The sequence below is a fragment of the Microcaecilia unicolor genome, chromosome 1 (genome assembly GCF_901765095.1).
Source record: "Microcaecilia unicolor chromosome 1, aMicUni1.1, whole genome shotgun sequence".
NCBI lineage: Eukaryota > Metazoa > Chordata > Amphibia > Gymnophiona > Siphonopidae > Microcaecilia > Microcaecilia unicolor.
In genome coordinates, this window is record NC_044031.1 from 767,470,145 (window position 1) to 767,495,849 (window position 25,705).

At 45.0% G+C, this 25,705-nt stretch overlaps 1 protein-coding gene across 4 annotated transcripts in view; it reads right to left on the minus strand.

Moving 5' to 3' along the window:
- The window catches only part of ITGA11 (integrin subunit alpha 11), a 316,149-nt gene that overhangs the window by 21,490 nt on the left and 268,954 nt on the right, over positions 1 to 25,705 (minus strand). For all 4 annotated transcript variants that reach the window (XM_030189806.1, XM_030189807.1, XM_030189808.1 and 1 more), the window contains 6 exons: positions 17,230 to 17,306; positions 16,726 to 16,815; positions 11,672 to 11,762; positions 11,469 to 11,582; positions 9,085 to 9,171; positions 3,295 to 3,405 (listed from right to left, as the gene is read on the minus strand). In XM_030189806.1, the coding sequence (XP_030045666.1) occupies positions 3,295 to 3,405; positions 9,085 to 9,171; positions 11,469 to 11,582; positions 11,672 to 11,762; positions 16,726 to 16,815; positions 17,230 to 17,306 (570 nt within the window). The remainder of the gene's footprint in view (positions 1 to 3,294; positions 3,406 to 9,084; positions 9,172 to 11,468; positions 11,583 to 11,671; positions 11,763 to 16,725; positions 16,816 to 17,229; positions 17,307 to 25,705) is intronic.

The following is a 25,705-nucleotide window of genomic DNA, read 5'->3' on the forward strand; positions in this document are numbered from 1 at the left end:
TTTCGATTATACCGATTTGGGCGCCCATGGGAGAAAGACTCCCATCTCCCGATTTGGGTTGAAATATGGGCGTCTTTCTCTTTCAAAAATAAGGCGGCTAGTCTGTTATGACAGAAAAATCAGTGTGGAAGGGACATTGCAGGGTCGGGAACCACTAGAAGCCTCTTAAACGTATAGGCACATATACTGAGTACTTGTATGTGTAGTATATATGCAGGGCTTTTTTTGACGGGGTACTTGGGGGTACTGAGTACCGGCACCTTTTCCATTGTCTGCTACAATTGACTCATGGATCCCAAGTTACATAAGTACATAAGTAATGCCACACTGGGAAAAGACCAAGGGTCCATCGAGCCCAGCATCCTGTCCACAACAGCGGCCAATCCAGGCCAAGGGCACCTGGCAAGCTTCCCAAACGTACAAACATTCTATACATGTTATTCCTGGAATTGTGGATTTTTCCCAAGTCCATTTAGTAGTGGTTTATGGACTTGTCCTTTAGGAAACCGTCTAACCCCTTTTTAAACTCTGCCGAGCTAACCGCCTTCACCACGTTCTCCGGCAACGAATTCCAGCTCAGGCTCTACACACCAATTCTGCCTTGTCATAGATTCTGTGACTGGTTGCAGGGGACCTGGCTATTGTGGGATGGGTCCCTCAGTGATCACCCCACCTCTGAAGGGTGGCCTAGCATTTGAGTACCGGCACCTTTTTTGCTAGAAACAACGCACTGCGTATACGTATGGGCGGGATATGCCAAAATCGTGTGTAACCTGGAGTATATGGTAGACATATGGGCCCCCGACATCTGCATCTTTAAGTCTAAAGGAAGCGCATAAGTTAAGCATAGATTAGGTGTGTTTTTTCCCTCACTATATTTGCAGCACCGCTGACAATGTGCCTAACAGAGGCAGATATCTTAGCTGTCTTAGTGGACGTCTCAGGACATCCTGTTTGAAAATGGACCTGAGTATATATATGTGATATTTTCAAAACGACCTACACTATTTCCCAACTAAAATAAAACATACAGGGTTACCATATTTTGTCCCCCCAAAATGAGGAAACATGCCCCGCCCCCTTTCACACCCACCCACCCCCTTTCACGCCCTCGCTCCACCCCCTGTCACACACCCTGTCACCCCCCCTCCTCGTCAATCCCCTCCCCTTACCTTACTACTGCCCTGGTGGTCTAGTGACCTCTTCGGGGCAGGAAAAAGCCTCCTCTTTCCTGCCTGGAGCTCTGCCCTGCATGCATCCTTCCTGTTGGTGATCTTGGCACTGATTCAAAATGGCCGCTGAGAGTTGAAGTCTCGCGAGGCCACTTCAACTCTCGGTGGCCATTTTGAATCGGCGCCAACAGGAAGGATGCATGAAGGCAGCGCTCCAGGCAGGAAAGAGGGGGCTCTTTCCTGCCCCGAAGGCGGAAGAGGTCACTAGACCACCAGGGCAGTAGTAACTAAGGGGAGGGAAGCTAGCAATCTGCCCGTTTGTCTGGATTTCTGGACAAACGGGCAGATTGGCAAAACCCGCCCGGTTGCCCTGACATGTCCTCAAAAAGAGCACATGTCCGGGTAAATCCGGACATATGGTAACCCTATAACAGATGGCAGATAAAGTCCAGCACAGCCCATCTAGTCTGCCCAGAGTCATAGCTGCCTCTCGGTGGAGAACATGCAGGTTACCTCATCTGTGCCTTTCTTTAGGATTGTACCTGCTGCTCTGTCATTTGTTTTGCTCCGATCCTCTCCTCTTGCTATATAGAGCAGCCAAGGAGGTTTAATGATAGGAGATGGCGTGAGCCTATCTGGCCCATTATCTGGGCTGAAGCCAGTGGGTGGAGCTTGCCGCCATATTGGTTTGTCCAAAACAATAGCAAACTTGTGAGGTTTATATTGCTTTATTAAACCTCCTTGGTTTTGCATTCTCTCTGTTAGGAGTGAATTGGGGGGGGGGGGGGGGTTCAAGGGGTCTGTGAATGTGGGGGAAGGTTACATTCAAAATGTTTTTGTCAGTGCTCCAGAGCTTGCTTTATTTGCAATGCCGTGTTGTGGATTTCAGTGCCGCGCTACATCCCTTTAATTTTGCTGACTGCCTCCTTGATCTTATTAAACCTGCGCTTTAATCGTATATGTCGATGAAACAAATCTAGAATGGACCCGACACGGTCCATGTTTCGGCGCTGTCCATTCTAGATTTGTTTCATCGACATATATGATTAAAGATTCTAACCCCCTTTTTTTGAAGGCCGTTGGTGCTTTTTTTGTTCTTCTGAATTCTGTCATTTAACATCCTTGAAAGCAGCAGTGGCTGTTTCAAAGTCTATCCCATAGAGGGCAGCAGTGCAAACAGGGGTGACAGACTGGAGAAGCACATTGAGTGGAAGGCTAGGTAACACAGTAACATAGTAGATGACGGCAGAAAAAGACCTGCATGGTCCATCCAGTCTGCCCAACAAGGACACAGACCGTACAAGTCTGCCCAGCAGTATTTCCCGCCTCCCAACCACCAACCTCTCTTCCCCCACCTGCTCCGCCACCCAATTTTGGCTAAGCTTCTGAGGATCCATTCCTACTGCATAGGATTCCTTTATGCATATCCCACGCATGTTTGAATTCCGTTACCATTTTCATCTCCACCACCTCCCGCGGGAGGGCATTCCAAGCGTCCACCACCCTCTCCGTGAAAAAATACTTCCTGACATCTTTCCTGAGTCTGCCCCCCTTCAATCTCATTTCATGTCCTCTCGTTCTACCGCCTTCCCATCTCCGGAAAAGATTTGTTTGCGGATTAATACCTTTCAAATATTTGAACGTCTGTATCATATCACCCCTGTTCCTCCTTTCCTCCAGGGTATACATGTTCAGGTCAGCAAGTCTCTGTTCGTACGTCTTGGAACGCAAATCCCATACCATCCTCGTAGCTTTTCTTTGCACCGCTTCCATTTTTTTTAACATCCTTCGCAAGGTACGGCCTCCAAAACTGATGGATTATTACGCAAATGCAGTGAATGGAAAGCTAGCTCATGGATTACTACAGGAACTTATATGTTCATGCCTCAGGGTGAGGATCAAAGAGAGGACAGCAAAACTGGGCTTGGAGGGAAGTCGTACTTGTACAGCTGGCACATTTCTCTCAGCAAAAGTAGGGTAGGATTGGGCAATAGGGTAGACCCAATAGGTAAATGTCCTTTCTGCCATCATGTACAATACTCTCACCACAGGCTTCTAAATATATTGTTTATTCCGTATTGGATATACCACCTTTCAGGGCAAGAGTCTGAGCTTGACTTACAGCTTTCAGTGATTTCATCCACAGATTCCCGTATAAATGAAAGTTGATTTCTTCACTTGAGTCCACTTGCACATTGCAGTCGATCGACACCACATCAGCGTTACTGTGATTCTGAAAACAGATGCTTGACATTAACAGCACATTGCAACGGTCATTTTCAAAGCCATTTCAATGGTTATGAACAAAAGAATAGCCTTACTGGTTCAGACCAAAGGTCCATCTAGCTCAGTATCCTGCTTCCAACAGTGGCCAATCCAGGTCAATTTGTTTTAAATTTACTACTTTGTAGCTTCATTGCATGCCCCATAGTCCTAGTATTTTTGGAAAGAGTAAACAAGTGATTCACGTCTACCCATTCCACTCCACTCATTATTTTATATACCTCTATCATATCTTCCCTCAGCCATCTTTTCTCCAAGGTGAAGATCCCTACCCACTTTATTTATTATAACATTTGTATCCTGCGCTTTCCCACTCAAAGCAGGTTCAATGCGGCTTATATAGTAATAGGGAATACAGAATATTGTTAGAGAGAGTAAAAATTAAGTATAACAGAATAATAGAAGAGATAAGTAGGTAGAGATAGGCAATGAAGAAGGGAGTAATGTGGGAGATATAGTCTGGGTCAATGTCATTGTCTCCTGGGTATGTGTTGGGTAGATGGGTTCATATGATAGACTGAACATGTATACCCTGGAGGAAAGGAGAAACAGGGGTGATATGATACAGATGTTCAAATATTTGAAAGGTATTAATCCGCAAACGAACCTTTCCTGGAGATGGGAGGGCGGTAGAACGAGAGGACATGATATGAGAGTGAAGGGGGGCAGACTCAAGAAAAATGTCAGGAAGTATTTTTTCACGGAGAGAGTGGTAGATACTTGGAATGCCCTCCCGCAGGAGGTGGTGGAGATGAAAACGGTAACGGAATTCAAGCATGCGTGGGATATGCATAAAGGAATCCTGTGCAGAAGGAATGGATCCTCAGAAGCTTAGCCGAGATTGGGAGGCGGGGCTGGTGTTTGGGTGGTGGGGCTAGTTCTGGGCAAGACTTCTATGGTCTGTGCCCTGAAAATGGCAGATACAAATCAAGGTAAGGTATACACAAGAAGTAGCACATATGAGTTTATCTTGTTGGGCAGACTAGATGGACCGTGCAGGTCTTTTTCTGCCGTCATCTACTATGTTACTATGTTATATGTAATTTGGATAGGCTTGCTTGAAAAAATGGGTTTTTAGTGCTTTTCGGAAGGGTAGATGGTCACAGATTGATCGGATAGGTCTGGGGAGGGCATTCCAGAGTTGGCTGCCTAGGAAGGAGAAGTTGGATCCAAAGTAGGTTTTGCACTTGAGTCCTTTACAATTGGGGTAGTGCAGGTTGAGGTAATTTCGTGAAGATTCAGACAGGTTTCTGGTTGGAAGGTCAATCCTAGGGATGTTGTCCCATCCTCACTGCTGATTTCTAGGATAAGTAGCATAAAATGTATTGTACTGTTTTGGGATCTTGCCAGGTACTTGTAACCTGGATTGGCCACTGTTGGAAACAGGATGCTGGTTTTGATGGACCTTCGGTCTGTCACCGTATGGCAAAAGTTATGTACTTAATGATAACATCCTGCAATACCACTCCCAGCCAGCAGGTGTCACTGTGTAGCCAGACAGAAGAAAAGCCCACCTTCCCCATGTGGGGATCTCTAATGAAGCTGGTATTTCACTAGCAAAGAAATTCAGGAGCATTGATGTAGGGGGTGGGAGGGTTTGAGGGCACCTGAAAGAGTGAGAAAAGGAGCTTTTGCAATGATTCAAAAAACTAATGAAGGAGTGCGATGTGTTCAAATAACAGTCACAGTCCCGTAGCGCTAGGGAGGTAAAATTGTTTGATGTAATAAATGACTGCTTCTTGGAGCAACAGGTCCAAAAAAAGGGGAGCTATTTTAGACCTAGTCTTTAGTGGCATGCAGGGCGTGATTTGAGAGGTAATGGTGTTGGATCCACTGGGAAACAGTGATTGTATCATGATCAAATTTGAGTTGATGTGAAGTCACTAAAGAAATCTACTGTAGCAGGATTCAATTTTCAAAAGGGTGACTATGGACAAAATTAGGAAAATGGTTAAAAAGAAGCTGAGTAGGCTGCAAAGGTTAGAATTTAAATCAGGCGTGGACGTTTACCATCTTGGAAACCCAGACCAGATATATTCCACGTATTATCAATGGTGGAAAGACGAGCACACAACAGCCAGTGTGGTTAAAAGGTAACATAAGTACATAAGTAATGCCATACTGGGAAAAGACCAAGGGTCCATCGAGCCCAGCATCCTGTCCACGACAGCGGCCAATCCAGGCCAAGGGCACCTGGCAAGCTTCCCAAACGTACAAACATTCTATACATGTTATTCCTGGAATTGTGGATTTTTCCAAGTCCGTTTAGTAGCGGTTTATGGACTTGTCCTTTAGGAAACCGTCCAACCCCTTTTTAAACTCTGCTAAGCTAACCACCTTCACCACTTTCTCCGGCAACGAATTCCAGAGTTTAATTACACGTTGGGTGAAGAAAACATTTCTCCGATTTGTTTTAAATTTACTACACTGTAGTTTCATCGCATGCCCCCTAGTCCTAGTATTTTTGGAAAGCGTGAACAGAAGCTTCACATCCACCTGTTCCACTCCACTCATTATTTTATATACCTCTATCATGTCTCCCCTCAGCCGTCTCTTCTCCAAGCTGAAAAGCCCTAGCCTCCTTAGTCTTTCTTCATAGGGAAGTCGTCCCATCCCCGCTATCATTTTAGTTGCCCTTCGCTGCACCTTTTCCAATTCTACTATATCTTTCTTGAGATGCGGCGACCAGAATTGAACACAATACTCAAGGTGCGGTCGCACCATGGAGCGATACAACGGCATTATAACATCCTCACACCTGTTTTCCATACCTTTCCTAATAATACCCAACATTCTATTCGCTTTCTTAGCCGCAGCAGCACACTGAGCAGAAGGTTTCAGTGTGTTATCGACGATGACACCCAGATCCCTTTCTTGGTCCGTAACTCCTAACGTGGAACCTTGCATGACATAGCTATAATTCGGGTTCTTTTTTCCCACATGCATCACCTTGCACTTGCTCACATTAAACATCATCTGCCATTTAGCTGCCCAGTCTCCCAGTCTTGTAAGGTCCTCTTGTAATTTTTCACAATCCTGTCGTGATTTAACGACTTTGAATAACTTTGTGTCATCAGCAAATTTAATTACCTCGCTAGTTACTCCCATCTCTAAATCATTTATAAATATATTAAAAAGCAGCAGTCCTAGCACAGACCCCTGAGGAACCCCACTAACTACCCTTCTCCATTGTGAATACTGCCCATTTAACCCCACTCTCTGTTTCCTATCCTTCAACCAGTTTTTAATCCACAATAGGACATTTCCTCCTATCCCATGACCCTCCAATTTCCATGAAAGAGGTTATTAGAACCAAAAGAGCATCCTTCAAAGAATGCAAAAGGATCTGAATGAAGAAAATAAGAAGCAACATAAGCACTGTTAAACTAGATGCAATATCTTGATAAAGAAGGCTAAAAGAGAACATGAAAATAAAAACTTGCTGCGGAGAGAAAAACTCACCTTTTTCAGGTATATCAGAAGCAGAAAGCATGTGTGTGTGTTGGAATCTGTGGGACCATTTGATCATGAAGGGGCAAAAGGGCACTCAGGGAGGACAAGGCCATAGCAGAGAGACTGAATGAATTCTTTACTTTGGTCTTTATGGAACAAGATGTAAGAGATCTACCTGTACTGGAAATGGTTTTCAAGGGTGATGATGTGGAGGAACTGAAAGAAATCTCGGTGAACCTGGAAGACGTAATGAGCCAATTGACAAGTTAAAGAGTGATAAGTCACCTGGACCGGATGGTATATACCCCAGGGTACTGAAAGAAATCAAACAAGAAATTGCTGATCTGTTGTTAGTAGTCTGTAACCTGTCGTTAAAATCATCCATAGCACCTGAAGATTGGAGGGTGACCAATGTAATGCTGATTTTTAAAAAGGGTTCCAGGGATGATCCAGGAAATTACAGACCAGTAAGCCTGGGGAAAATAGTGGAAACTATTATAAAGAATAAAATTATGGAACACTTAGACAAACATGGTTTAATGGGACAGAGCCAACATGGGTTCAGCCAAGGGAACTCTTGCCTCAAAAATTTGCTTCATTTCTTTGAAGGCGTAAATTAAAATATGGATAAAGGTGACCCAGTTGATGTAGTGTATCTGGATTTTCAGAAAGCTTTTGGTAAAGTTCCTCATGAGAGACTCCTGTGAAAATTAAAAAGTCATGGGATAGGAGTCAATGTCCTTCTGTGGATTAGGAATTGGTTATTGGACAGAAAACAGAGGGTAGGGTTAAATGGCCATTTTTCTCAATTGAGGAGGGTGAATAGTGGAGTGCCGCAGGGATCTGTACTAGGACCGGTGCTATTTAACATATTTATAAATGATTTGGAAAACGGAATGATGAGTGAAGTAATTACATTTGCAGATGAGTTGTCAAAACACATGTGGATTGTGAAAAATCGCAGGAAGACCTTGGGAAACTGGAAGACTGGGCGTCCAAATGGCAGATGAACTTTAATGTAGACAAATGCAAAGTGATGCACATTGGGAAGAATAATCCAAATCATAGTTACCTGATGCTAGGGGTCTACCTTAGGAGTCAGTACTCAAGAAAATGCTAGGAATTATTAGGAGAGGGATGCAAAATAAGACCAAGAATATTATAATGAATTTGTATCGCTTCATGGTGTGACCTCACCTTGAGTATTGCTTTCAATTCTTGTAGCCATATCTCAAAAAAGATATAGCAGAATTAGGAAAGGTTCAAAGAAGAGCGACCAAAATGATAAAGGAGATGGAACTGCTCCCATATGAGGAAAGGCTAAAGAGGTTAGGGTTCTTCAGCTTGAAAAAGAGGCAGATGAGGGGGGATATGATTGAGGTCTACAAAATCCTGAGTGGTGTAGAACAGATAAAAGTGAATTGATTTTTCACTCTTTCGAAAAGTACAAAGACCAGGGGACACTCAATGAAATTACATGGAAATATTTTTTAAATGAATAGGAGGAAACATTTTTTCACTCAACAAATAGTTAAGCTCTGGAACTCTTTGCCAGAGGATGTGGTAACAGCAGTTAGCGTATCTGGGTTTAAAAAAGGTTTGGACAAATTCCTGGACGAAAGGTCCATGGTCTGTTATTGAGATGGACATGGGGGAAGCCACTGCTTGCCCTGGGAACTGTACTAATTGGGTTTCTGCCAGGTACTTGTGACCTGGATTGGTCACTGTTGGAAACAGGATTCTGGTCTAGATGGACCACTGGTCTAACCCAGTATGGCTATTCTTCTGTTCTTATGATAATAAATCACCACCCAGTGACCCAGGAGTCTGACAGTAGCCATGCTGTGCCAGCTGTGTCCAAGGACCTATGACTCCAGATGTATTGATTACACCCAGGGACACAGAACTCCAGACACACTGTCCCAGCTGTGTCCAAGGACCCTATGACTCCAGCTGTACTGATTACACCCAGGGACACAGAACTCCAGACACACTGTCCCTAGCTGTGTCCAAGGATCTGGGACTCAGCCGCTATCTATCTTCCTGGTGACCCAAGATCATTGGCAGCGAGTTCCCACCCGGTCAATACAGTCTGGCACAGATTAAAGTTTTTTTTATTTTTCTAGAAATATGTTCCCTGTTCTGGAGAGACTCAGAGCTGCAGAAGTGACCTTACCAGCTGTTGGTGATGGGTTAGGTCTTCCTCTGATGGAGAATGCCTGTAGTCTGTGTTATTACCCCAAATATTACAGGTGACATTTTCCTATGAAGAGATGAGAGAAAAAATTGTAAGTGATCTTTGGAAACAGGAAAGATCACTGCTGACTGCTCGCTTTTGGAGCTGTGCACATGAAACCTAACCACTGTACCAGGGACAGTTTTAGTGGTCTCAGGGTGTTTCACCTACAAATAAGAAAAGCACCCAGAGGACACCTTAACTTAGAAGATGCTTTTCCAGAGAGCTCTAGAAGAGCCGACAGCTTTCAAAAACTGATTTACCTTCCCATTCCCGGTTTCACTCAAAGTCTAAGCATTGTTCATGGAAGGGTACATTTAACCAGACTAGGGCAGGAGGAGGAGGGATGGAGGTGGGCTGCCCTGGGGGTGGGGGTGGGGGGTGTTCAGGTCTAGGGAGGAAATGGCACTTTCAAATCTTCACAGTCCGTTTCCAGCAGAAATGGCCAGTGTGAGTGTCTGATTGGACTTTTACCTTAGCAGAACTGGGGAAAGCTCACATGTGGACTTTATCTTTGTGCAGACAGTCTAAAACCAACCCTCAAAGGCAGCTGGGGGGGGGGGGGGGATGCCAGATTCTCCTTTTACTCCTGTCTCTGAGGGTGAGAGTTAGCAATGCCTTCCTGGGGGACGCTAGATGAGACATCTCTGAGTCACCCCTGGGACCCCACCTGGCAGAATCCCTCCAGTGACTCAGGGCCTGTCTCTCTTTTTCACGTGTGAAAGCTTTATACTGAGGTCCCCATGGGCAGTGTGAGCTGGGAAAGAACAGAAGAGACCCAGCCTGATTACCCCAAGAATTATGTCTCCCATGGGACAGTGTCTAGCTTTTCTTCTCATATTATTTCCTGCTGTGTGTTTTAGTCTGTGATAAATCCCAGTCTAGTCTGCTATTGAAAATAAGCTAAAGTGGAGGAGTAGCCTAGTGGTTAGTGCAGCGCGGCCTGAGAACCTGGGGAACCGGGTTCACATTCCCACTGCAGCCCCTTGTGACTCTGGGCAAGTCACTTAACCCTCCATTGCCCCAGGTACAAATTAAGTACCTCTATATACTATGTAAACCACTTTGAATGTAGGTTGCAAAAACCACAGAAAGACGGTATGTCAATTCCCAGTTCCCTTTCCCTATTTGGGATTCTACATGGAATGTTGCTACTATTCGAGATTCTACATGGAATGTTGCTACTATTGGAGATTCTGTTGCTGACGTCATGTAATGTTGAAACTATTTGTAGATTCTACATAGTAATGCTTGAATGTTTTCACTTATATACACTGTCAGCTAGCACATTTGCTTATTTCCGATCTGAGGAAGAAGGGCAACCTTCGAAAGCTAATCAAGAAATGTATTAAGTTATGTCCAATAAAAAAGGTATCATCTTATTTTCTTTTCCATGTTTTATTTTGTTTGATTTCTATTGATAACCTTAAGAGTGGACTAACACGGCTACCACACTCCTCTACTTTAGATTCTACATGGAATGTTGCTACTATTGGAGATTCTAGACGGAATGTTGCTGCTACTATTGAGATTCTGTTGCTACTATTTGAGATTCTACATGGAATGTTGCTACTATTGAGATTCTACATGGAATGTTGCTACTATTTGAGATTCTGTTGCTACTATTTGAGATTCTACATGGAATGTTGCTACTATTGGAGATTCTAGATGGAATGTTGCTGCTACTATTGAGATTCTGTTGCTACTATTTGAAGATTCTACATGGAATGTTGCTATTCCACTAGCAACATTCCATGTAGAAGCCTGCCCTTGCAGATCAGCAACGCGGCCGCGCAGGCTTCTGTTTCTGTGAGTCTGACGTGCAGGATGTATGTGCAGGATGTCAGACTCACAGAAACAGAAGCCTGCGCGGCCTCGTTGCTGATCTGCAAGGGCAGGCTTCTACATGGAATGTTCCTAGTGGAGGAATAGCCTAGTGGTTAGTGCAGCAGACTTTGATCCTGGGGAACTGGGTTCAATTCCCACTGCAGCTCCTTGTGACTCTGGGCAAATCACCTAACCCCCTCCCATTGCCCCAGGTGCAAAAAGTATACACTATGTAAACAGCTTTGAATGTATTTGCAGAAACCACAGAAAGGCAGTATATCAAATCCCTTTCCCTTTTCCAGTCACTTTCAGTACTGCAATACAGAGAGCCTGGTGGACTTATTGTGTCTCTGGAGAGCGACTGATGACTGAACCAGGGCTGGAGTGCTAAAAATGAAGCCCACATTCAGATGAGAGACATGCAGGAAGCCACTCCTGGCCAGGAAAGTTCAGCATCTTTATAGAGGTGATGAGGAGGAGAGCTGTGCAGCCACTACCTGATCGACAAGGAAATCTTTCAACCACAGGACACGATTCCCACCTCTGGTGGCCACAGGAATGAGGATTTTAATAGTGAGGTCACTGATGGGAAAGAAGCCCAGATTCTGTATCTGCAGGGGAGAAAATGAAGCGTTTGATGGGTTAGATTGGAATCCCCAGCTCTGAATTCTTGGTTTGAGAGAACAGCAGTTGGCATTACCTGAAAGGTGCAGTTGAACGGGGGGCCGATGCTGTCGTATCTGTCCAGAGAGCTGCCAGGTTTTATCTCATACCGGTCCAAGCTTGAGACCCTGCAGCAGGAGGGGGAAAGGAGAAAGAGTCAAAGTAGGTAGTTAGTTTGTACCTGTTGCAATGGAGGGTTAAGTGATGCTCAGACTCACAAGGAGCTGCAGCGGGAATGAAATCGTTCCCCTAGCTCTCAGGCCACCACACTAACCATTAGGCTACTCCTGTACGCCAAAGAAAGTATTCGGCTCAGCTTGTGACAGCATCCGTGACCCTGCCAACAGACTGGGAGTGCCCTAGTGGTTAGGGTGGTGGACTTTGGTCCTGGGGAACTGAGGAACTGAGTTCAATTCCCACTTCAGGCACAGGCAGCTACTTGTGACTCTGGGCAAGTCACTTAACCCTCCATTGCCCCATGTAAGCCGCATTGAGCCTGCCTTGAGTGGGAAAGCGCGGGGTACAAATGTAACAAAAATAAAATAGATACTATTGGAGATTCTACATGGAATGTTGCTACTATTGGAGATTCTACATGGAATGTTGCTATTCCACTAGCAACATTCCATGTAGAAGGCCGCGCAGCCTTCTGTTTCTGTGAGTCTGACGTCCTGCACATACATGCAGGACGTCAGACTCACAGAAGCAGAAGCCTGCGCGGCCACATTGGTGATCTACAAGGGCCGACTTCTACATGGAATTTTGCTAGTGGAATAGCAACATTCCATGTAGAATCTCAAATAGTAGCAACAGTGGAGGAGTGGCCTAGTGGTTAGGGTGGTGGACTTTGGTCCTGGGGAACTGAGGAACTGAGTTCAATTCCCATTTCAGGCACAGGCAGCTCCTTGTGACTCTGGGCAAGTCACTTAACCCTCCATTGCCCCGGGTACAAATAAGTACCTAAGCTGCATTGAGCCTGCCATGAGTGGGAAAGCACGAGGTACAAATGTAACAAAAAAAAAAAAACCCTCATCAATTCACCATTTCACTCACTTGTGTCAGTGAAGCCTGTGTGATATCGGACTTTGCGGTCCCCCCCTCCTCAAAGTACAGAATAGAGAGAAAAGCAGTACAGAATGGAGAAAGGAACATCTTCTACATCCATGATACAGAATGGGTAGATATACACTGAACCCCAACATACAAATAAGCATGAGTGGGTGGGGGTGGGGGGGTACAAACACAGACCTCTGACTACATATACAGACTTCCTGAGTATGTACAGGAGAGGGCATATACACCCCCCCCCCCACACACACACAGTCCTATGGTATATGGTACAGAGCAGACGTGTACACCCCCTCCTGCCGTACAGAAGAAGGATGTACGTAGCCCCTCCCCCCCCATACAGGATGACTGCTTCTGAGATTTTTCCTTTTTCAGGTTTGGTAAATGACACATCTTCCCTTCGACTAAAGGTGTCTGGCACTGCCAGCAGTCCAGGAAACAGGGGTTGTTAGGGCATTAAGGTTTTTATAAATATGGTGCCAATATGAGGCAGCAGGGCACAAGGTGGAGTGGAGGAGTGGCCTAGTGGTTAGAGCACTGGTCTTGCAATCCAGAGGTGGTTGGGTTCAAATCCCACTGCTGCTCCTTGTGATCTTGGGCAAGTCACTTAACCCTCCATTGCCTCAGGTACAAACTTAGATTGTGAGCCCTCCTGGGACAGAGAAATATCCAGAGTACCTGAATGTAACTCACCTTGAGTTACTACTGAAAAGGTGTGAGCAAAATCTAAATAAATAAATATATATATTAAGTACATAAGTAGTGCCATACTGGGAAAGACCAAAGGTCCATCTAGCCCAGCATCCTGTCACCGACAGTGGCCAATCCAGGTCAAGGGCACCTGGCACGCTCCCCAAACGTAAAAACATTCCAGACAAGTTATACCTAAAAATGCGGAATTTTTCCAAGTCCATTTAATAGCGGTCTATGGACTTGTCCTTTAGGAATCTATCTAACCCCTTTTTAAACTCCGTCAAGCTAACCGCCCGTACCACGTTCTCCGGCAACGAATTCCAGAGTCTAATTACACGTTGGGTGAAGAAAAATTTTCTCCGATTCGTTTTAAATTTACCACACTGTAGCTTCAACTCATGCCCTCTAGTCCTAGTATTTTTGGATAGCGTGAACAGTCGCTTCACATCCACCCGATCCATTCCACTCATTATTTTATACACTTCTATCATATCTCCCCTCAGCCGTCTCTTCTCCAAGCTGAAAAGCCCTAGCCTTCTCAGCCTCTCTTCATAGGAAAGTCGTCCCATCCCCACTATCATTTTCGTCGCCCTTCGCTGTACCTTTTCCAATTCTACTATATCTTTTTTGAGATACGGAGACCAGTACTGAACACAATACTCCAGGTGCGGTCGCACCATGGAGCGATACAACGGCATTATAACATCCGCACACCTGGACTCCATACCCTTCCTAATAACACCCAACATTCTATTCGCTTTCCTAGCCGCAGCAGCACACTGAGCAGAAGGTTTCAGCGTATCATCGACGACGACACCCAGATCCCTTTCTTGATCCGTAACTCCTAACGCGGAACCTTGCAAGACGTAGCTATAATTCGGGTTCCTCTTACCCACATGCATCACTTTGCACTTGTCAACATTGAACTTCATCTGCCACTTGCACACCCATTCTCCCAGTCTCGCAAGGTCCTCCTGTAATCGTTCACATTCCTCCTGCGACTTGACGACCCTGAATAATTTTGTGTCATCGGCGAATTTAATTACCTCACTAGTTATTCCCATCTCTAGGTCATTTATAAATACATTAAAAAGCAACGGACCCAGCACAGACCCCTGCGGGACCCCACTAACTACCCTCCTCCACTGAGAATACTGGCCACGCAATCCTACTCTCTGCTTCCTATCTTTCAACCAGTTCTTAATCCATAATAATACCCTACCTCCGATTCCATGACTCTGCAATTTCTTCAGGAGTCTTTCGTGCGGCACTTTGTCAAACGCCTTCTGAAAATCCAGATTTACAATATCAACCGGCTCCCCATTGTCCACATGTTTGCTTACCCCCTCAAAAAAATGCATTAGATTGGTGAGGCAAGACTTCCCTTCACTAAATCCGTGCTGACTTTGTCTCATCAGTCCATGTTTTTGTATATGCTCTGCAATTTTATTCTTAATAATAGCCTCCACCATCTTGCCCGGCACCGACGTCAGACTCACCGGTCTATAATTTCCCGGATCTCCTCTGGAACCCTTCTTAAAATCGGAGTAACATTGGCTACCCTCCAGTCTTCCGGTACTACACTCGATTTTAGGGACAGATTGCATATTTCTAACAGTAGCTCCGCAAGTTCATTTTTTAGTTCTATTAATACTCTGGGATGAATACCATCAGGTCCCGGTGATTTACTACTCTTCAGCTTGCTGAACTGACCCATTACATCCTCCAAGGTTACAGAGAATTTGTTTAGTTTCTCCGACTCCCCCGCTTCAAATATTCTTTCCGGCACCGGTGTCCCCCCCAAATCCTCCTCGGTGAAGACCGAAGCAAAGAATTCATTTAATTTCTCCGCTACGGCTTTGTCCTCCTTGATCGCCCCTTTAACACCATTTTCGTCCACTGCCCCCTTTAAAGGCTCAAGACCAGGCAGTGCCAGCTCAGATTTCAAACAGATGGTGAGAGCTTTATCCGGAAGGAGTGGAGTGACAGTGTAGACCATCTCTGTAAAAAGAGACAGCAGCAAATGAAGTCCCTCTGAAGCACAGAAACGACAGACATTACTCCTTCCTGGACACAGTGAAGGAGTTTGCTCAATACTGGGGGTGATAGATGGGAGGGGGGAAACTTTGGTTGGAAGTGCTTCAGAGAACTTTTTTTTTGTTACATTTGTACCCTGCGCTTTGCCACTCATGGCAGGCTCAATGCGGCTTACATGGGGCAATGGAGGGTTAAGTGACTTGCCCAGAGTCACAAGGAGCTGCCTGTGCCTGAAGTGGGAATCCAACTCAGTTCCTCAGTTCCCCAGGACCAAAGTCCACCACCCTAACCACTAGGCCACTCCTCCACTGTTGCTACTATTTGAGATTCTACATGGAATGTTGCTATTCCACTAGCAACATTCCATGTAGAAGTCGGCCCTTGCAGATCACCAATGTGGCTGCGCAGGCTTCTGCTTCTGTGAGTCTGACGTCCTGCACGTACGTGCAGGACGTCAGACTCACAGAAACAGAAGCCTGCGCAGCCTTCTACATGGAATGTTGGAATAGCAACATTCCCTGTAGAATCTCCAATAGTAGCAACATTCCATGTAGAATCTCCAATAGTATCTATTTTATTGTTGTTATATTTGTACCCTGCACTTTCCCACTCATGGCAGGCTCAATGCGGTTTACATGGGGCAATGGAGGGTTAAGTGACTTGCCCAGAGTCACAAGGAGCTGCCTGTGCCAGGAATCGAACTCAGTTCCTCAGTTCCCCAGGACCAAAGTCCACCACCCTAACCACTAGGCCACTCCTCCACTGTTGCTACTATTTGAGATTCTACATGGAATGTTGCTATTCCACTAGCAACATTCCATGTAGAAGTCGGCCCTTGCAGATCACCAATGTGGCCGCGCAGGCTTCTGCTTCTGTGAGTCTGACGTCCTGCGCAGCCTTCTACATGGAATGTTGCTAGTGGAATAGCAACATTCCATGTAGAATCTCCAATAGTATCTATTTTATTTTTGTTACATTTGTACCCTGTGCTTTCCCACTCATGGCAGGCTCAATGTGGCTTACATGGGGCAATGGAGGGTTAAGTGACTTGCCCAGAGTCACAAGGAGCTGCCTGTGCCGGGAATCCAACTCAGTTCCTCAGTTCCCCAGGACCAAAGTCCACCACCCTAACCACTAGGCCACTCCTCCACTCCTTCCTCTGCTCAGTCTCTGAATATACAGAAAGACATGCTCAGGCCACTTATCCTGTGTAGTACAGTCAGCCTGTAAAGGGGGCTGGGGGGGTCTCAGTATTTCATGTGGTGACAGGCTTGCCGGAACCCTGGACAGTACCTGTGGAAGAGCAGATCTGACTCAAACTTCAGCAGGAAATCCAACCGCATGGAGTTGTCGTGTCTGGTAGCCTCCAGCTCTTCACTGTCACTAGAAGGCAATACATACAATATAAAAGCTCTGTGCTGCCCTCCTCCTTCTGACCTCCTCAGCATTGGCAGAGGCACCACTCGCAACCCCCCTGGGACTGAATCCTTGGCCATCACTCAGAGACACTGACTGGCCAAACTTGGGGACCATGGTGGCACGCTCTCAAGGGTGTGCGGTGGTGAGATCTGTTACTATGAAAATCAGCCCAAGGAGTCTGGATTCCTAGACCAGGTCCAACTGAGCTGCACATCACAAGAAGTAAATACAAAAAAAAAAAGGAAAACTAGGAATAAGACCACAGAAATGCTGCCATGGAGCCAGACAAGGTCGGACCAATGCTGGAGTTTCGCAGAAGGAGCATCTGGTCTGAGGGTCAGTCGGGTCATTGTGTCAGAGGATGGAGAGGGGACTGACCTATTAGCAGTCAGGAGGATTTTCAATCTCGGCAGGAAATGAGATTTGCTGAATTCAAAATCCAGTCGAAAAGACACCTGCGGAGATTAAGCAACAACCAGGTGTTAACAGTGATCCCGTTTTTCTCCCCTTCCCCATCAGGGCTCTGCATACCCTGACACCAGCAGCCGTAGCCCACCCTTTCCACTTCCCTCTCCTCCCCTCACCCCAGAGCCCTATATAAAACAAATAAACCCCTGGACAAATACAACCCCCATTACAACTGCAATTACAATCATTTGATAGCACCAGTCGACCTTATCCTATTACATGGGGTGAGGTCTTAGCAGGGGCGTAGCCAGACACCCAATTTTGGGTGGGCAGAACTCTGCCCTGTCCCACAACTGATTTGGTCTCTCCCTCTCTCATTTGCATGCCATATGGTCTCTCAAACATCCCCCCCCCTACATACCTTTGAAATAGCAGATTTTCACCAGCAACTAATACACACTCTCATGTTGGCCCCACAGCCTTCCCTCTGATGCAACTTCCTGTTTCCACACAGGCATGAATACATCAGAGGGAAGGCAGTGGGGCTGGTGCGAGCAGTATGTGTCAGTCGCTGCTCAATGCAGGTGAAGATCTGCTATTTACAAGGTATGCAGGAGGGACACTTATGTACTTATTGGGAGTTTTTGGCTGGTGGGACTTGGGGATCCCTGCCAGCCACATCATAGGTGTGCTGCTACTGGGTGGGCCTGAGCTCAAAGTGGGTCCACCCTTGGCTACGCCACTGGGTCTTAGGTCCAATGTTAACGCAAAACCACACAGAAAACCTGCACTTCCAGTTCTGCAAACAGAAACTGCGCATACACAGAAAGACCCCAATTAGGACACTTCTTCCCTATTACTCCCAGTACCAAAGAGTGAACCATGTCCTTGATCAGCCAGTGGAAAAGACCCACTCACGCTATCATATGAGCCGAGCACTACCAGCCTCAGACGAGAGCCTCACTTCCTTCGAAGACTTGGACAAAGAGTGTCCCCTGGTTCCCCACAGCAGACACCCCTATTGCCTTAGACCCGGGCGACCAGCTCACCGTCCAGCCAGAAGGAGAGAATGTTGTTGGTGAGTCCTAGTGAGACTGGACAGTGACCTCAGGAAGGCACTTGGAACTAATTTGATTTTATGGCTCATAAGTTTGATATACTGTCTTTCTGTGGTACAACCAGAAAGGTTTCATCATATATGCAGGCAGGGGTGTGCTGGTAAATTTTTAACAACAGGCTCTTTCTCCGGACGTAGCCAGCTCTGCAGTTGGAAGGGCCAGGGGTGGCCGGGGGTGGGTGGGGGGTGGGGGGGAGGAACACTTGCCTCTCTCTCCTCCCTCCCTTCGTGCGGGCACGCTAGGCATACTTTTGCTGGCAGCCAATAAATGGACTGCCACCACTCCCAACGTCTTGCTCTGAGCAGCATGCTGGAACTTCTCTCACATGCTCGAGAAGTCCCAGCCTGCTGCCCAGAGTTAGGGACCAGCAGTAGTCTATTTACTTGGCTGGCAGGGCTCAGCATCCCCACCAGCAAAGTAAAAGAGAATTCAGCAGGGGGCCCAAGCCCACATTTTAGGAGCCAGTTGTTAAAGTAGCCATGGAGGGCCCTACTTTAACAACCGGCTCCCAAAATTCTTAAAAACTTAACAACCGGCTCTTGCGAGCCTGTGAGAGCCTGCTCCAGCACACCACTGTATGCAGGTATCTCTCTGTCCCTAGTGGGCTGACAATCTATGGTTTCCACCTGGGACAATAGAGGGTTAAGTGACTTGCCCAGGATGACAAAGAGCCCCAGTGGGAATCAACCCAGTTCCCAGGTTTTGAGCCCACTAGTCCACTCTGGGAACAGCGTAGGGGACGTGAGTCAAAGTAACAGAAATGTTCTCACTGTCACTACTCCTTGTGTGTATTTCTACTACACTTTCACTTTGCCATATGTGTATGAGAAAGCGGAGAAAAATCCTGGTTGGGGGGGGGGGGGAGTTATACTGTCCCAGGCAGGCCCTCCCGTGGGTCACATGGAAACCAAATACAGAACTTATTTAGATTGTAAGCTCTTTGAGCAGGGACTGTCTTTATGTGTACGGTGTACAGCGCTGCGTATGCCTTGTAGCGCTATAGAAGTGATAAGCAGTAGTAGAACACACCTTTGGGTGTTGTAAGGGTGCCCCTCTGATTTGATAGAAAAGGTGCAGTTTGCAGAAAGGAGGAAGTGCTTAATACTCCTTGCAGCAGCGTTAAGATGTGATTGGCAGCACAGCACTGACCTCAGACTGTCTGGGACTACGCACAGCTGATTGTAATATTAAAATGCAGCTCCCGTGCCAAAGCTTTGAAGCCCAGCTCGCAGGCCTTTGTTTTGGCTGGGTCCGGGTTACCTGATGCCATGCACATGAATTCTCAGCCCCTCAGGTCATCGGAGGAGGCTTTCTGGATACCAGGGATTCCTGGAGACCAGGTCTGAGCTACAATCTGGGGAAGTGAAGCCTGACTCATTAACTGAAAGCCTGGAGGGGGGGGGGGGGGGGGGGGGGGGGGAGGGGAGGGGAAAGGAGTGCAACAGAAAAGGCTACCGTCAGACAGAAGTAGCTTTAAAATCCTCCTCTTAAAAACAACTTCCAAGTGGAGTGAGGACAGGGAAAGAGCTGGACATTAAGAGCTGACCACTGAATGACGTGAGGACAGGGAAAGAGCTGGATATGAAGAGCTGACCACTGAATGATGTGAGGACAGGGAAAGTGGTGGACATTACGAGCTGTGACCTGTGAATGGAGTGAGGACAGGGAAGAGATGGACATTAAGATCTGTGACCACTGAATGCAGTGACTCAGGGAAAGAGGTGCACATTAAGAGTTGTGACCACTGAATGACATGAGGACAGGAAGAATCAGTGCAGTCAAGTGCCATTATTCACTTCTTAAGTGGTTCTGTTAGCCGGCCAAATGGACCTGTATCAATAGCAGTTCTCTATTTGGTTAGATTACTTAAACGGTGAAGTGCTGGCCGTCCGCATATACCCAGATATCAGTGCTGGTACCTGGATATAGTCCAACACTTAATATCAAGTTCACATTCTTTAGTTTTTGAATAAAAATTGGAAACTGGAAGACTGGGCATCCAAATGGCAGAGGAAATTTAATGTAGGCAAATGCAAAGTGATGCATATTGGGAAGAGTAATCAGAATCATAGTTACCTGATGCTGGACCACCTTAGGAGTCAGCACTCAAGTAAAAAATCTAGGTGTCATTGTAGACAATACACCAAAATCTTCTGCCCAGTGTGTGGCGATGGCCAAAAAAGCAAACAGGATGCTAGGAATTATTAGGAAAGGGATGCAAAATGAGGCCAAGAATATTATAATGCCTCTGTATCGCTCCATGGTGTGACCTCATCTTGAGTATTGTATTCGATTCTGGTCGCCGTATCTCAAAAAAGATATAGCGGAATTAGAAAAGGTTCAAAGAAGAGTGACCATAATGATAAAGGGGATTGAACTCCTCCCATATGAGGAAAGGCTAAAGAGGTTAGGGCTCTTCAGTTTGGAAAAGAGACGGCTGAGGGGAGATATGATTGAGGTCTACAAAATCTTGAGGTAATAGTGAATCAATTTTTTTACTCTTTCAAAAAGTACAAAGACTATTGGGACACTCAAGGAAGTAACATGGAAATACTTTTAAAACAAATAGGCGGAAGTATTTTTTCACTCAACGAATAGTTAAACTCTGGAAATCTTTGCCGGAGGATGTAGTAACAGCGGTTAGCGTATCTGGGTTTAAAATCGAGTTGGACAAGTTCCTGGAGGATAAGTCCATAGTTTGCTATTGAGATATAGACATGGGGAAAGAATTGAATCTTGCAACTATATGGGTTTCTGCCAGGTACTTGTGACTTGGATTGGTCACTGTTGGAAGCAGAATTCTGGGCTAGATGGACCACTGGTCTGACGCAGTAAGGATATTCCTATGTTCTTGTTACTCATGAAATGTGTCAGCTATATATCCATGACACATTACATGTTCTTAAAATAGAAGGTTGCAATTCCCATGTTCAATAGCACTTGGACAAGTAAAGCCTGGGTAATGACTGTTAATGAGCCTGCCTCCAGAAACTTCTCTAAACCTTTCGGCTGAAATATTAACCAGTCAGTCAGTTTCATGGAGTGTCCTCTAGTCCTCATGTGGTTGGATGATTTTATATTAGGGAAATGTGCTTTCTGTAGTATTTTAACTAAGTATACACATTTCCTTGATTCTCGAGACAGATAACTGATAACTCATGTTACCTTGCTTCTAGAATGGGACCTAACAATTCAACCTGCATTTATAACTTGTCTTGAATCAGATTTGGAAAGCAAGTAATTCAATCGAAACGTTCAAATGCAAGCTCCATTGGACAGATCACATTACTTGGCTCAAAGAAGGGAAGAAAACTACTACTACTACTTAACATTTCTAGAGCGCTACTAGGGTTACGCAGCGCTGTACAAATTAACAAAGAAGGACGGTCCCTGCTCGAAGGAGCTTACAATCTAAAGGACGAAATGTCAAGTTGGGGCAGTCTACATTTCCTGAGTAGAGGTGTAGTGGTTAGGTGCCGAAGGCGACATTGAAGATAGATCACATTAACTCGGCTTGAGAGGGAGGACTATCAACTGTACCTGAATTTGCACCTTGCTCTTATGTTGGATTTGGAAGACAAGTAATTAAAACTAAAAACTCAAATCCAAAACCCAGATGAATAGCTCGTGATTCCTTGAGTGTAATGGACAGACCATGTTACTTTGGTTCTAGATGGAGAACCACTAATTCTACCTGAATTTGTAACTTGCCTTGAGCTCACATTTGGAAAGGTGAGTAATTGAATGTAAAAACCCAAATGGATAATATAACCTTGGCTTTAGAGCAGAATAATGGATAGATCATATTTATTTATTTATTTATTTATTTGTGACATTTATATCCCACATTATCCTAAACAAGTTTGAGTTCAATGTGGCTTACAATATATGTATAGGATACATAAGAAAGAATAATGCATAAGAAAGTAATTTGTTGTAAGAATCCAATTTTACAATACAGTATCATAAACATAGTGGGATAGCTATGGATGTTTAACATTTAGAACATCTATTATGAATGAGAAATTGTACATGAAGCAACGAGAAAGTTAATGGTAAGTAGAGTAATAACCAATTCAGGTAATAACTAATTGAGATATGGTTGTTGTTTTTGAGGGTTTGTTTGAATAGGAACGATTTGAGGATTTTGCGGAATCTAATATATTCCTGTATATTTCTTATTTCGAGTGATGAGTTCCACCATTTGGTTCCTAGGTAAGTGAAGTCTGCAGAGTGGACAGCTTTGTAGATCACTTTTTTGCAATTTGGGAGGTGACTTCAGATCTATAGAATGGATAACTCATGTTACTGTGACTTTAGAGCGGAAGAATGGATAGCACATATTACCTTGACTCTAGAATTGTAGAATGTATAGTTTATGTTATCTTGTTGGGCAGACTGGATGGACCATGCAGGTCTTTTTTTGCCGTCATCTACTATGTTACTATGTTGGAGTAGAAGAATGCACAGCTCAGATTACACTGATTCTAGAATTGTAAAATGGATAGCTCATGTTACCTTGACTTTAGAGCAGAAGAATGGATAGAACACATTACATTGACTCTAGAATTGTAGAATGTATTGCTCATATTATCTTGGATTGGAAGAATGCATAGCTTACGTTGCATTGATTCTAGAATTTTAGTATGGATAGCTCATTTTACCTTGGCTTTAGAACGGAAAAATGGATATCTCACATCACACTAACTCTAGAGTTGCAGAATGGATAGCTCATGCTATCTTGACTTTAGAGCAGAAGAATGGAAAGTGCACATTACATTGACTCTAGAATTGTAGACTGTATAGCTCATGTTACCTTGACTTTAGAGTGGAAGAATGAATAGTGCACGTTACATTGATTCTAGAATTGTAGAATGGATAACTCATGCTACCTTGACTTTAGAGCGGAAGAATAGATAGCACACATTACATTGACTCTACAAATGAACAATGGATATCTCATGTTACTTTGGCTCTAGAGTGGAAGAATGCAGAGCTCACGTTACATTGACTCTGGATCTATAGAATGGATAGCTCGCGTTACCTTGATTTTCGAGCAGAAGAATGGATAGCCCACGATATATTGACTGTAGAACTGTAGAATGAATAGCTCATGTTATCTTGGAGTGGAAGAATGCTCAAACCCTCAATGTCTCTTTGCCACATTGAACTCTCTCCTCAATATACCTTCACCTCCAACTCCCCCTTCACTTTCTTCCCAGACTCTGGCTGAGTACTTTCATGATAAGGTTCACAAGATTAAACTTGAATTTTCAACCAAGTCACCTCCACCTCCCCTTCCCTTAGTTCATTCTCTCAACCCTCCAACCTCTGCCTCCTTTTCTTCCTTTTCTGGAATCACTGAAGAGGAAACTGCACATCTTCTTTCCTCCTCAAAACTAACTACCTGTTCCTCTGATTCTATTCCCACCCATTTACTTAACACTATCTCTCCTACTGTCATCCCTTTTATCTGTCACATTCTCAATCTTTCACTTTCCACTGCGACTGTTCCTGATGCCTTCAAACATGCCATAGACACATCACTCCTTAAAAAACCTTCATTTGACCCCCACCTGTCCTTCCAACTATCGCCCCATCTCCCTCCTCCATTTCCTATCCAAGATACTTGAATGTGCTGTTCACCGCCGTTGTCTTGACTTTCTTTTATCTCAAGCTATTCTTGATCCACTTCAATCTGGCTTTTGCCCCCTTCATTCAACTGAAACAGCGCTTGCTAAAGTCTCCAATGATCTGTTCCTGGCCAGATCCAAAGGTCTCTATTCTATCCTCATCCTTCTCAATCTATCTGCTGCTTTTGACACTGTTGATCACAGCCTACTCCTTGATACGCTGTCCTCACTTGGATTTCAGGGCTCTGTTCGTTCCTGGTTTTCTTCTTATCTCTCCCATTGTACTTTTAGTGTATACTCTAGTGGATCCTCCTCTACTTCTATCCCACTGTCAGTTGGTGTACCTCAGGGATCTGTCCTGGGACATCTTCTTTTCTTCATCTATACTTCTTCCCTTGGTACTCTGATCTCATCCTATGGTTTTCAGTATCATCTTTACGCTGATGACTCCCAGATCTACCTCTCCACGCCAGAAATTTCAGCAGGAATCCAGGTTAAAGTCTCAGCCTGCCTGTCTGACATTGCTGCCTGGATGTCTCACCGCCGCCTGAAACTAAACATGACCAAGACTGAGCTTCTTATCTTTCCCCCTAAACCAACCTCTCCTCTTCCCCCATTCTGTGTTTCTGTGGATAACACTCTCATCCTCCCTGTCTCATCAGCTCGTAACCTTGGGGTCATCTCCGACTCCTCTCTCTCCTTCTCTGCACATATTCAGCAGACTGCTTAAACCTGTTGTTTCTTTCACTATAATATTACCAAAATTCATCCTTTCCTTTCTGAGCACACTACCAGAACCCTTATCCACACTCTTATCACCTCTTGCTTAGACTACTGCAACTTGCTTCTTACAGGTCTCCCGCTTAGCCATCTCTCTCCTCTTCAGTCTGTTCAATTATATTCCGCCAGTGTCGCTATGTTCATATTAGCCCTCTCTTCAAGTCACTTCACTGGCTCCCTCTCCGTTTCCGCTTACAGTTCAAACTCCTCTTATTGACTTACAAATGCATTCTCTCTGCAGCTCCCTCAGTACCTCTCCACTCTCATCTCTCCCTACACTCCTCCCCGGGAACTCCGTTCACTGGGCAAATCTCTCTTATCTGCACCCTTCTCCTCCACTGCTAACTCCAGACTCTCTTCCTTTTATCTTGCTGCACCATATGCCTGGAATAGACTTCCTGAGCCGGTACATCAAGCTCCATATCTGGCCGTCTTCAAATCTAAGCTAAAAGCCCACCTTTTTGATGCTGCTTTTAACTCCTAATCCTTATTTTATCACCCTCACTTTAATATTCCCTTATCTCTTGTATGTCCTGTTTGTCTGTCCTAATTAGATTGTAAGCTCTGTCGAGCAGGGACTGTCTCTTCTTGTTCAAGTGTACAGCGCGGCATACGTCTAGTAGCGCTATAGAAATACTAAGTAGTAGTAGTAGCTCTCGTTACATTGATTCTAGAATTATAGAATGGATAGCTCATGTTACCTTGACTTTAGCAAAAACTCAAAAAAGATTTCCTATATTATGTAATATTTTTGTGGACCGTCAGAATAATGGGTGAACTCCATATAATGAGTGTGAGACCGAACACTCAAGTACCACGCATATAATCCTCATCGGCTGCCTTTTTTAAATATAAAAGTATATACTTCAATGTTTCAATTCATTTTCTCAATTCTTATTCATATATAGTATCTTA